Raw genomic sequence first — 14,405 nt, forward strand, 5'->3', positions numbered from 1 at the left:
TTAAGCTGGAAAAGAACCCCACTCGTTTGTGTACTCTGAAATGGGTGCAATTCGAACCCTGTGCCACCACGAAGTGAATATGGAATGTGTTAGACTTAATCTGTGTGCTCTCAGCACGCTGCCCTGTATTTCTTAGTATGTTCTTTAGAATAAACCCATTAATATACCATATTAGTATATCATCCCCATCTCTAAAGCATCATTTCTCCCCATAAAATAAAAGTGACCCATTTAAAATCTGCAGATGGTTTAATTTGTTGTCTCAACAGTTAAGACTTAAGACTAAGAATGAAAATTTTGATAACACTTTCTAGAAAAAATGCTTTATTTAAAAATACGATCTTTTTTTTTAAAAAAAGAGACAACTTTTATATACAGTTACTTAGTTTAGAAACAGTCAAAAACACAATAAAATAAATCCAGATTTAGAAATTATGATTTGTAACATATACAACACTGATGCTGAACAAGATAGTTTAAATGTATGATTAATTCTTTCTGTCCCATCACGTTGCGATCATTCACATTTGTTAACACCAGTGGTCTGGGACTAAAGAAAAGCTCTTCTGCAAATTGCTTCGTCTTCAGGAAGTGGCCGCCCCTCTTCCTGGCAGATACAGAAAGGCAGCAGCCAGGCAGTGCATTCTTATTTCTCTGAGTGTCTGTGTGCCCCAAAATAACATCTTACCATTTTTTATTCTCTTTTTCTATTTTCTTCTTTGAAATTTATTTATATGTGGCCATAGTGCCAGGTCATCTATACCAGGCCTTTTTAAAAATTAATTTTTAAAAATGGAAGTTCGAAGCCCAAGGAGCATGAATTGCTATCAACAGCCCAGGACGCAGAGCTAATGCCCTTAGGATCTCAACATTCAACATGATTTTGGTCTCCAAGTCAGCACTCTGAGCAGCTATGAACCAATGTTTTTAAGCATGGTACTGAAATATTTCAAAGCACATTCAAATATCTTACAACAGAGATTTGTAATAAACCGGGAGAAACGGCTTGTCAACCAAAATGCTGTTAGCTACTATATTCAAGAGGCTATCTTGATTTCACAATCTGAAGTTCTTAAACTTTTTTTTTTAAACCAACCAGTTATTGCTTCTCAAACTGGGGAACCACAGCCATCTTCCTGGAGTGTCAATTTGATTCAAAGATTTGGAAAGAAGTTAAAAATTTTCCTAATCTTAAAAAGTTCTGTTGCATATATTCATAAGCAAAATCAGAATAATTTTAAAGATAAAACATATCACTTCAAAGAAACTACAAGCTGACATTTTGGACGATGCCCTCATACCCCATCTCCTATGAGGAGTATTTCAGTAGTAACATCTATGAATCGATGACCTAGGAGACCCTGATTTCTGGAAGTGTAGCCAGGTCCTTACAGATAGTAAATACAAATAAAACTCAAAGTCTTGACTCAATTCTCTTGAGTTTCACCTTCAAAAATAACATAATTCTCTGATTATATATAGTCCTGTCTATACTGATCGGGAAGAAAGCCAAGGAAAAAACTCTGGACTGTTTATTTCCCATTGTTTAATAGTTAGAGGAATGCTGCAGTCAGAGAAGATTGCTGGCTTACAAGTAAACATACCATATATGTCATAAAAAATAGAACTCCTGAATCCAAAAGATTTGAACTTGACCCACCAAAAATAATGGGAACAGTAATTGTGGGTAGTTTTACCTTCTTTCAGATTCACATTAACATCGTCCCTGTTCCTTACTTCCCTTTTGGTTGAAGAGGTAAACATGGTGCCTTTCAGAATTATTCATCATTATTTATATTACCTCCTTTAAAACCCCAAATCCACCAGGGATTCTTCCTCAACTCCAAACAGATCCTTGCAGTATGTCAAGGGGGGTAAACCCAAACTGCCTGCTAACAACTACTCACCACATAGAAAGTCAATGGTCATTCTCTGTATAAATAACATCTATAAAGAACAAAATGAAGTTGCCAATGAAATTATATGAGCCGAATTTACAAAAAAAAAATATTTTTAAACAATGGGTCAACTTCATAAGGCCATGTACGGAAGTCATAATTTGTAAAGCAAGTTGTCATCCAACACATTTAATAATTAAATATAGTTAAATATGATACCGGATCAAAAATGACCCTAGGTAAGGATTAATCTCATTAATCCCACAATTTAATGAGACCATCCCAACCGCATGTTATGACTTTAGATGTTTCATGAGGATGCCACACTGCTCCTATACACACTTTATCGTGAGCTTTAAATCGACTGTAGAGTTTGGTGGTCTTCCAGTCCCAGATATTCAATTTTCCATTTCCATCTCCTGAAATCACGTAGCTAGAATGGGAAGAGAAATAAATTCAAATTGTTCAAACACCTTAAACTGACAAAGGGGATTAGGAAAAGAGAGTTTATCTTTTTCACAGTAACATAAAAAAAAAAAAGGTCAATGTGAATATACAATACTCAGTGAGAATAACAAGGTTGAGCATAAAGCAGTCTATAACTTCTTTTTTTAATAATATTTTTTATTATATTATGTTAGTCACCATACAGTACATCCCTAGTTTTTGATGTAAAGTTCGATGATTCATTACTTGCGTGTAACACCCAGTGCACCATGCAATACGTGCCCTCCTTACTACCCATCACCAAAAAACCCTCCCCATCAAGCTACCAATCTGTGAGTGAAAAATGTATTAACCCAAAGGTTGGGAAACCCAGGGGCCACATTAAAAGCAGTATCAAATCACTCTTCAGACAATCAGAAACAGTGCAGGGGAACCAGCCTCACACAGAGCCCGGGATACCCGTTCTACCGTAGTCAGACTCGACCACATTCCAAATTATTTTTTGGCTTCAACATCTTTTGAAAATGTGTAAGACTGACTTGGAGGTAGGAGTCTAAGGTACATTACCCAGCCAAACATACAAGCTTACAGAGATTTCTGGATTACTTCTCTCTGTTTCAGCTAAGAATGGGGAAATGAAAGACTCCATCTGGGCTTCGCAAATATAGTGCGGCCGAGAAAGAGTCAAGAGCTGGATCTGAGGTCTCACCACAGAAAAGCTGCAGTGGAGTTGTTAATGTCAACACCGCAGTACAGAATTAGTGCTGCCAGGGTTTAATCACAGCCTTACAGTGACTACAGTCCTCCGAGCCTCGTGAGGAAAGGAGAGAACATACGGCACAGCCCGTGTAGACAGGAACTTATGATGTGGTTAAAGGGCACAGGACTAAGCAAGATTAAGAGACCCGCTGAAGAACTTCAAAAAGCCACATGCAGTTTTCATAACTTGCTCTTGTCTTTCTATCAGGCAGTGTGACACTCTGCATAGTTATCACGTGATCACATACGTGACAGTGATTTTTAAAGTGTTACTATTTGTATGACATTAGTTATGTCATCACATTTGAATATAAGAACACACGAAGAGATTTAAACTTACCTCATGTCTGGTGAAAAGTCCACCTGACAAGCGTAACCCGCTACCATATGGCCCTTAAAAATTTTTTTCTTATTCAATCTAAATCTGTTCTGTGCTCCAAAAATTAAGATTTGGTTGTCCATTGATTGGCATGCTAGCCATTTCCCTGTAAATTCAATAAATGAGACAAGTTAGAGCAAGACTGAAAATTCTAAAAAGACTTTATTTTAAATATGTTCAGACATTAATATTCTTTTGTTCCCAATTACTTTACAATAATAGGAAAATGAATTTACCATACTATCTGTAAAGTGTTACAAATTTGTCGCTGACAAGAGGGATTTATATATAAAGAAGTAATGGATTTTGCTCAGATAATCCCAAATTGTTGAGCACTCTTCATATAAAAGCTTTTTTTGTTTGAATAAGGATATACAGAAATTCTGAGTTTAGCATTAACAGAACTAAAGTAAAACTTTATGAAATGAAATTAATTTGGAGTGAGTACAGACAAGAGAACCATGGGGGAAAAGAGACTTATCTGCATTAATTACGGAAAAAGGAGATTAACGCTAGGTGAGAAAACCTAGGATTATTAAATAAAACCATGCAAAAAAAGAGATACGATTAAAAAAATTATCGGAACTGTTCCTGAAAGGCCAAACTGCTTTTATCTAGCCAAGAGTCACCAAAGTCTCTAGAGCCTGAACTGTAGTATCTTCTTGCATCCGATGTGCCTGCAGACGTTATTAACTACGGGAACGCTCTTAACAGTATTCAGCTTGAGAGCGTAAATAGCCTTGCTCAAGATGGGCTCGATATTTGTAATGGGCAGTGTAAAAATACACTACAGAAAGTGTAGAGAGAGACAAATGTGACAGTATACGATGTGGTGGTTATCAGAATAGGACCCAGTTAGGCTGCTCTTCTCATCAAAATCATAGGGCACTTGACAAAACGATCCCTGATCTGCCTGTGGTAGACGCCTCGACGGGAGAGCAAACTCTTTCTTGCCTCCTCTTCCTTGCTGCACGCTCACAGGAGATATGGGAGCGAACAGGGGCTCTGATGACAGTGTTGCCCAAACACCAGACCCCCCACTCTAATACCTGCATGGAGAGCCATAATGCTACCAGTATACTGTCAGCATATCTGTAGTACGAATTACTTTGTACTTAGAAGGCAATGCACTATTGAATAGAAAACAGTAGTAGATGCATTTATCTTTTTTATTTTGGCTCAGAAAATCTTTTATAGTAAATTGCTAAAGTATTCTTATTATGGGGAACCAGATTAAAATTTTCTATCCTCTGAAAGAAAAAGAGCTCACAATAAATCACTAAATGATTGAACATGATTCTGCTGGAAGGAGAATTATTACAAAAAAAAAACAAAACCCTGATCCTCAGAGGGAAATCCTTAGATGTTCAGTCAATGTTAGCTGCAATTCACTGTTTATTATTATTATTATTATTAATATTATTAAAACCAAGAGAATGGGTGAGGTGACTCACAGATGAAAACCGGTGACTATTTCTAATACTGAAAAGGTTTCCTTATACAAGTATGGCCCTGTGACAGACTTCCCCTAGGAGGAAAAGGCCAAAGTTCTTTTGAATACAGAAATCACATCTTGTCTTCGAGGCTCATTTAAAACCACATTCTACCTACTCACTCACCATTTGGCGACAAAGTCACTGCAGGCATCGAGTGCATACTGGGCTCTGCTATGTACTTGAAATCCACAGGGATATCCCTAAAATTTAAAAACAGCTTATCAGAATAAGTAATTTTTAAAAAGTACCTTTAGGAGAATTATCTCTGAAACTAAAGAGATATTCTTGAGATTATGTATTTAATAAACCTTTCACGAAACTTCCTGGGGGAAGGAAAATCACAAAATGGCATCCCGTTGCTTATTACAAACCTTGTACTTCTCAAATGCCTTTCCATGATAATTGTAACAGTGTTAGTGATTTAGTTTTCCAACTCTATTTGACTTAAACTTTGGACTTTATGTTAAAAAAAAAAAAAAAAAGGCTGTGACTGAAGTTCTCTGACAATGAACTCATCTAAAAATGTACCATGGTGGGCAGGAGCAAGATGTCTGAGGCAGCCTCGGGGAGGGGGGTGTTCTTAGTTTACCTGCCGGCCTGCCAGCCTTGCTAACTCTGCAAGCGGGTGAGGGGTGAAGAGCCTTCAGCAATGCGAGGGGATAGCAGGCAACGCTGTACGGTAATTAAGCGCATCTGCTATTATTCTAAATGTGTGCGGTGCAGGAGAAAAGTGCATTACAGAAATTCTTACATGAGTGACACAAAGAAGAAAACACACCACAAAAATCTGAAACTAGTCACCTCAATCTAGAACCATGAAGAGTTCCAAATGCCTTTTTGTTTTTAATATTCTCCATGATAAAAAAAAAAACAAAAAAACTCTTCAGTAATTCTGAAAGATTTTGGTCTTGTTGCTTTTCATGAGTGACCAGAAATGTTTTGTTTTGTTTTTTTACAGAGTAACGTGTGGAATATGTAATCTGATGAATAACACAGAATATAAAGCAGCAGTATCAATTTCTAACTATGGTTCAAGTTCTAAAACTTTGATTAGTTAGAAAATAATAACTACCTATAACAATTTGCCTTTAAGTAAGGATTTTCTCTATCCATCCATCTACCCATTCAGAAGAAGCAAATGTTTAGAAAAAACTTCTATGGGCATCTTGGTTAGAAGAAAGTAGTTTTAGGTGTAACCTGGGGAACATTATCATTTATCAAATCCAACCCTTTATACCTCTCTAAGGTACCAAACGAGAAGTGATATTCAAAATGGCCCAAATGTACTGAAAAGAACCTCAGTCCAAAAAGGGTTCAACTGTTTTTCCCTCCTCAAATAAAATGATTAGCCAATAATAATCAATAACATAAGAGCATTTCTAAATTAACCATAGTCTAGGTTCAGATCAATCAATGTTTGCTTAAAAGTAAACAAACAAAAAAAATGTATGTAGATCCCTTATTTCAAGAACTCTTGGTACAGTGAGCTCTAGAACAAGAAATGGGTTTGAACATTCTATGAACATTGTTATTGCTAGTGAAAATGTCTGCTAGGCATAATTATATTTAATAATTTACTACTAATAATAACACAACACTATTTTCTAATTAGAAACTGTAATTCAGTATAATAAAAGTTAGTAACTTATATCTTACATATAATCTTCAGTCTGGAAATGAAATCATTGAAAAAAACCTTAATAAAAATCTATGAAATTTTAAAGATAAAAGATAAACAGTAGGATCAAAATCTGTCAAATTTTCTCCTAAAAATATTTTAACATAATAAATAACTTTGGGAGAAAACATGTCTATGACATCCCATGAATTTAGCCAATACCACAGGCTGTTCAATATCTAATTATAATCTCTTATTTTCTTTTAAAACTGTCTACTAGTCTTAATCTAGTATTGTTTAAGAAAACCAAGTTTCCGGGGGCGCCTGGGTGGCACAGCGGTTAAGCGTCTGCCTTCGGCTCAGGGCGTGATCCCAGCGTTCTGGGATCGAGCCCCACATCAGGCTCCTCTGCTATGAGCCTGCTTCTTCCTCTCCCACTCCCCCTGCTTGTGTTCCCTCTCTCGCTGGCTGTCTCTATCTCTGTCGAATAAATAAATAAAATCTTTAAAAAAAAAAAAAAAGAAAACCAAGTTTCCTTTAGTTTGTTTTCTTGTATCACTGTGCTACTCTTAGCAGGCATAGGGTGTAGAAGTTTGGCAAACACCACCTGTCTAAAAGTCCTAGTAATAAGACTCTTCTTACTGCTGGGGTCAGTTTTCACGCCTCCCTTTCTGCAAGCTGCCAGGAACACTAGTAACTGCTTTCAGGGATGGCTGTATGTGGTAAAGCATAGCTCCACGGATCCTGAGGTGGTTTTGCTTCCTACTTGTCTTTGTAGCAAGACTGATCCTCATGTTTCCTTCTGACTAATCAAACCGGATGCGACTTACCTTCTCTCCCCACCAGACCCTTCATTCATCTAACTATCCAGCTATATGATTAAGAATTCAAGCTCTGCATGTTTTATGTAAGCCTCATGGTATCCACAAAGCAAAAACCTATCACTGATACACAAAAGAGAAACAGAAATCAAAACATACTACTATAGAAATCATTAAATCACAAAGGAAGAGAGGAAGAGATAAAGGAACAAAGGAACTATAATCAACCAGAAAACAATGAACAAAATGGCACTAGTAAAAGCCCAGACCTCTCACTAATTACTTCAAATGTAAATGGTCTAAATTTACAAAAGACACAAGTTAGTTAAATGGATTAACACACACACACACACACACACACACAAGACCCAACTATATACTGTGTATAAGAGACTCACTTCAGTTTTAAGGACACACACAGACTGAGTGTGAAAGGATGGAAAACATATCCCATGAAAATGGAAACTAAAAGAAAGCAGGGGTAGCTGCTATACTTATATCAAACAAAATAAACTTTAAGCCAAAAACTGCAATAAGAGACAAAGAAGGTCATTATATAATGATAAAGGGGTCAATTCATTAAGACAATATAACAAATACAAGTATTTATATACCCAACATTAGAGCACCTAAATACATAAAGCAAATGTTAACAGATCTGAAGGGAGAAATAGATAGCAAGCAATACAATAATAGCAGGGAACTTCCATACTCCTTGTCAACAATGGATAGGTCATCCAGACAGAAAATCAATAAGGAAACATTGCCCTTAGATGACACATTAGACCAGATGGTCCTAACTGACATAGATAGAACATTCCACCAAACAGTAGCAGAATACACATTCTTCTCAAGTGCACATGAAATATTCTCCAGGATAGATCATTTATTATGCCACAAGACAGTCTTAATATATTTAACAAGACTGAAATCTTATCAAGCATCTTTTCTGACTACAAAGGTATGAAATTGGAAATCAATTACAAGAAAACTGGAAAATGTATAAGTATGTGGAGTTAACATGCTACTAAACAAAACACGGGTCAAAGATGAAAACAAAAGGGAAATCAAAACCTATCTTGAGACAAATGAAAATAGAAACACAATACACCAAAACTTATGGGATGCAGCAAAAGCCAGAGGGAAGTTTATATTGATAAACACCTGTATTAAGGAAGAAGAATCTCAAATAAACAACTTAACTTCACACTTCGAAGAACTAGGAAAAGAAGAACAATCTAAGACCCAAGTTAGCAGAAGGAAGAAAACACAAAGATCAGAGAGGAAACACATAAAATTTGATAAACATTTAGCTAAACTAAGAAAAAAAGAGAAAAACTCAAGTAAAAACAGAAATGAAAGAGACATTACAACTGATAATATAGAAGCACTAAGGATCACAAGAAACTACTTTGAACAATTATATACCAACAAATTAGAAAACCTAGAAGCAATGAATAAATTCCTAGAAACATGCAACTTACTGAGACAGACTCATGAAGAAATAGAAAATCTGAACAGACCAATAATGACTAAGGAGATTGAAACAGTAATCAAAAACCTCCCAAGAACAAAAAAAGTCCAGGACCAGATGGCTTCACTGGGGAGTTACACCAAACATCTGAAGAAGAATTAAAATTAATCCTTCTCAAACTCTTCCAAAAAAATAGAAAAGGAAGGAACACCTCCAAATTCATTTTATAAGGCCAATATTATCCTGATACCAAAGCCAGATAAAGACACTACAAGAAAAGAAAATTACAGGCCAACATCCCTGATGAATATGGATGCAAAAATACTCAGTAAAATTTTAGCAAACTGAATTCAACAGTACATTAGAGGAATTACATACCATGATCAAGTGGGATTTATCCCTGGGATGCAAGGATGGTTCAACATATGCAAATCAATCAATGAAATACAAAAAGGAAGGATAAAAATCATACGATAATCTCAATAAATGCAAAAAATAGACAATATTCAATATTCTTTCATGATAAAAAGTCTCAATAAACTGGGTATATGGGGAACATAGCCATGTGTGACAAGCCCACAGCTAATATCATACTTAATTGTAAATGGCTGAAAGCTTTTACTCTAAGATCAGGAAGAATGTCTGCTCTAATCACTTTTATACAACATAGTATTGAGAGTCCTAGCCAGAGCAATCAGGCCAGAAGAAAAAGTATCCAAAAAAAAAAGAAGTAAAACGTCTCTGCAAATGACATAATATTATATACAGAAAACTCTAATGATTTCACACACATACACACAAAAACTTTTAGAACTAATCAATGATTCAGTGAAGTTGCAGGATACAAACTCAATATTAAAAAATCAGTTGCATTTCTAGATGCTAACAATGAACTACTGGAAAGAGAAATTAAGAAAACAATTCCATTTATAACAGCATCAAAAAAACACGAAAATACTTAGGAATAAATTTAACCAAGGTGAAAGATCTGTACACAGAATTGATATTGTAAAATGTCCGTAATACCCAAAGCAATCTACAGAGCCAATTCATATCTACCAAAATTCCAATGGCATATTTGACAGAAGCAGAACAATTCTTAAATTTGTATGGAACCCCAAAAGACTCCAAAGCAATCCTGAGAAAGAACAAAGCTGGAGGCATCAAGCTTCCTGATTTTAACTATAGTTAAATTAAAGCTATAGTAATCAAAACAGTATGGTATTGGTATAAAAACAGAAACACAGATCAAACGGAACAGAATGGAGAGCCCAGATATAAACCCATGCATCTATAATCAATTAATTTTTGACAGAAGAGCCAAAAATAAACAATGGAGAAAGGATGGTCTTCAATAAATGGTGTTGGGAAAACTTGATATTCACATGCAAGAGAATGAAAATGGATGGACCCCTACCTTACACCATACACAGAAATCAACTCAAAATGGATTGAAGATTTGAACATAAGACCTGAAACTCCTGGGAGAAAACAAAGGAGATAAGCTCCTGGACATTGGTCTTTGCAAATATTTTCTGGATTAGACACCTTAACCAAGGCAACAAAAACAAAAATAAACAAGTGGGACTACCTCAAAGTAAAAAGCTTCTGGACGGTAAAGGAAACCATCAACAAAATGCAAAGGCAACCTAAGGAATGGCAGAAAATATCTGCAAACCACATATCTGACAAGGAGTCAATATCCAAAATATATAAAGAACTCATACAATTATTATCAAAAACCCTAGTAACCCAGTTAAAAAACGGGCAAAGGACGTGAACAGACATTTTCCCACAGAAGACAGACAAAGGGCCGACAGGTACAGGAAAGTGACCAATACTACATGTCATCAGGGAAATGCAAATCAAAACCACAATGAGCTATCACTTACACACCAGGATGACTACCATGAAAAAGATAAGAGATGACAAATGCTGGTGAGGATGTAGAGGAAAGGGAACTCTCGTATAGTGTTGGTGGGAATGCAAGCTGGTACGTATAGCTACTATGGAAAACAGGACGGAGATTCCTCAAGAAATTTAAAAGAGCACTACTGTATGAGCCATCAATCCTATTTCTGGGTATATATCCAAAGGTAATGAAATCACTATCCTGAAGAGATATTGGTACTCCTGTGTTTAATGTAGCATTACTCACAATAGCCAAGGTAGGGAAACAGTCTTAGTGTGAAAAAATGGATAAAGAAAATGTGGTATTTATATATATAATGGAATATTATTCAGACTTAAAAAAGGGAATGCTGCCGTTTGCAGCAACATGGATGAACCTGGACAGCATTATGCTATGTGAAATAAGCCAGACAGACAAAGACAAACACTGCATAGTATCACTTATATATGCACTCTTCAAAAAAACAAAAAAAAAACAAAACCATCAAACGCACAGCAACAGAGCAGGCTGGTGGTGGCCAGGGACTCCAGTTGGGGTGGGGAACTACGTGAGGCTGGTAAAACGGTACAAACTCTTATTTGTAGGATGAATAAGGTCTGAGGACCTAATGTATGACATGGCGACTCTAGTTACAATAGTGTATTGTATAACCGCAATTTGCTAAGAGAGTAGAACCTAAGTGTTCTTACCAAACAAAAAAGGTAAATATCTAAGGTGGTGGATGGGCTAACTCAGTGAGATCCTTTCACAATGTATCCATATACCAAATCATTATGTTACACACTTTAAATATATTACAATTTTGTCAATTGTACCTCAATTAAGCTGGAAAAAAATCTCAAGCTTTGGAATCAGCTTAATACAAGTTTGAATTCTGGATTTTCATGTCTCGTGGAATCTTGGGTAAATTACTTAACCTATATTAGTTTCCTCATCTATAAAACTGGGATAGCAAATACATCTATCTCGTAAGACTACTTTGGCACATTAAATCAGAGAGTTCCCATAAAATGCTTAGCGTGCTTGGCACACAGAAAGGGCTCAATAGATGTAGGCTCATTAATAATTCCGACAATAACGACTTCCTTAGATATTCAGCACATATGACGTGCCAGGCACTGGGGTAAGTGTGAGCATAGCTGACGCAGGAACGAATGCGCAAGCACTAAAAAACTGTGAGAAGCAAAGCACTGTGTGGAATCATGGACAAGAGGCACATATCCTCACGCGAAGATTGGTGAGGAAGGCTCCAAAAGCAAACGAAATCTAAAGGATGTCATCACTTATAAATGAAACACTATCATGACTCTTCGGAGTATTTCTTAAGCTCTGATGAGGGAAAACAAGAAACATGCTGACATTACCCCTTAATTTAATCAAAATATTTTGCTGACCAATGCTCTAATTTAGAAAGCACACACAAGTGTTCTTAGAGCCCTGTAATTGGTGCTTCATTTAAATATTTACCAATTTCGTTTATACCACTCCACATTTTAAAATGGAGCTGAAATATCATCTGTAGAAACATCTGAAAGTTAAAGTATAATCAAACTGCTGAAGTATATAAACAAAACAAGCACACGGATATGTTTATTCTTCAGAGGATGGTGCAAGTGGTCTAAGGCGGCTCATATAAAACTTGAGGTCTCTGCATGTAACATCATTTCTGAAGTAAGAAAGATCTTAGCTATAACACAGTCTCAAATCACGAACTCTAAGGATGATATCAACACTCTACATAAAGTATACAGTTGGCTCGCCATGAATGGGGGCAACGTGAAGGGGTTTGCTGGTGGTGAGCGTGGGAGAAACTGCAGTTAAATTACATGAAACCTTCAAGTACCCAAATTTCCCTGACGGTGTTAGGGACCTGCTCAGCTCCCCCAAAGGGACTCCGTTTCAGGAGCAAACTACCGGCTGTAATGAAAGGCTTCCCACTTCTTAAAGCAGAACAACTTCCGGGGTGGGAAGTCACACCTTCTAGGCCCTGCAAGGCTGTACCCACGGCTGAGCTGTGCTTCATAACTGACTATAAAAATGAGCTGGGCTCCATCCAAACATTCCTTTGAACAAAAAGACTATTATGCATTTCTTTGTAAATAAAGGATAAAACATGATTTATGATATTTAGTGAAACTAGCTTTAGTATTTCTTGACTTTAGAAAAATTTTTTTTCTCTCTCAAGGAAAGCAAAATTAACCAACATATTCTACAAATAAAACATTTGTTTCCTACCATTATGTATTATGAATGGCAGGACACAATGGGTGATGACATGGGGCCATTTTCAGTACTGAATAATCATAATGTAGGCGTTTAAAAACCTAAGAGATTTTTAAATATTTTTTCTTTTTTTTGGGTTGACTCTGAGGCCAGGATCTAATGGTCCATCCCCACCATAAATAATTTGGTCTACACATTTGTGGGCCCTGCATCTCATCAGTCATTTTGAAAGACAAAATACCTAATAAAGAATGTACGGCAGCACAATACGAACTTTCTGCCGATGCAGGAAAAATGGCTCAAAATATAGAACCTTTAGGGGCGCCTGGGTGGCACAGCGGTTAAGCGTCTGCCTTCGGCTCAGGGCGTGATCCCGGCGTTGTGGGATCGAGCCCCACATCAGGCTCCTCCGCTGGGAGCCTGCTTCTTCCTCTCCTACTCCCCCTGCTTGTGTTCCCTCTCTCACTGGCTGTCTCTGTCTCTGTCGAATAAATAAATAAAATCTTTAAAAAAAAAAATATATATATATATATATATAACCTTTGGATAGACTGCCCAAAGACTACGAAACGTACCATGTCTAAATTTTTATTTCCACATTCTGGGTCCTTAAATGTTTAAAACAGTTTGGTTGGCAAGCCAGAGATCACAGGTGTGAAAATATTCAAATCGTTGCATATTATCAGGCTTTTCTTTGGCTACAAATTTTTAAACTGCTTGCTACAATTATATAAATCAGATCTTCTACTGACAGAAACTCACCATTCCCAAACTCGTAGGCTCTTATCATCAGATGTGCTCACGAATCTCCTATTCTCATCAACAAAAACAATGGTGTTGACAGCTCCCAAATGCCGGTCATACTCCTGCACAATTTCTCCACTTCGAATGTCCCACTGTATAGCAAACAAGAGAAAAGGTAAGACCGAAGTGGAGCAGATACGAAAATAAAGATCAGAACTGTGGAAAAGTGAAGAAAAAGATCTCTAACATAATGACTGTTTTCTACTAAAAACAGACCGTTAGCAGTCCCTAAAAGCAGCAAGCATTAAACAAATTAATATTCCTTATTCCATCCCCTAATACAACGTAAACTATAGGAATCTTACTAAGAATACTGTAAAAAGACTTACCTGCACAATCTTTTTATCCGACATACCAGCTACAAAGAGATTTTGCTTATCTTCATCGGGATTAAATTTGACACAATAGGGCACTTTTCGGTTTGTAAATCTTGATATACACTGTCCTAAAACCAAAGACTCAAGTTAAAGTAGGTAAAATAAATTTGAACACTTCAAAGACAGCCCTGGGATTAACATCTAGAGAGCATCTGCTTAATACAATTTGGGGAAGGGCAGCCTGCTTGCTCTTTACT

The 14,405-nt window shown here is 36.5% G+C and overlaps 1 protein-coding gene across 1 annotated transcript in view; it reads right to left on the minus strand.

The window, feature by feature from the left end:
• Positions 1 to 307: 307 nt before the first annotated feature.
• CDC40 (cell division cycle 40) overlaps positions 308 to 14,405 on the minus strand; it is a 51,357-nt gene continuing 37,259 nt past the window's right edge. Inside the window, exons 11-15 of the mRNA XM_026511643.4 lie at positions 14,161 to 14,276; positions 13,790 to 13,923; positions 5,103 to 5,179; positions 3,445 to 3,589; positions 308 to 2,331 (exon numbers count right to left, since the gene is read on the minus strand). Of these exons, the coding sequence (XP_026367428.2) occupies positions 2,154 to 2,331; positions 3,445 to 3,589; positions 5,103 to 5,179; positions 13,790 to 13,923; positions 14,161 to 14,276 (650 nt within the window). The 3' untranslated portion in view covers positions 308 to 2,153. The remainder of the gene's footprint in view (positions 2,332 to 3,444; positions 3,590 to 5,102; positions 5,180 to 13,789; positions 13,924 to 14,160; positions 14,277 to 14,405) is intronic.

This window comes from Ursus arctos, unplaced genomic scaffold, assembly GCF_023065955.2.
Source record: "Ursus arctos isolate Adak ecotype North America unplaced genomic scaffold, UrsArc2.0 scaffold_13, whole genome shotgun sequence".
In the NCBI taxonomy this organism is placed as follows: domain Eukaryota; kingdom Metazoa; phylum Chordata; class Mammalia; order Carnivora; family Ursidae; genus Ursus; species Ursus arctos.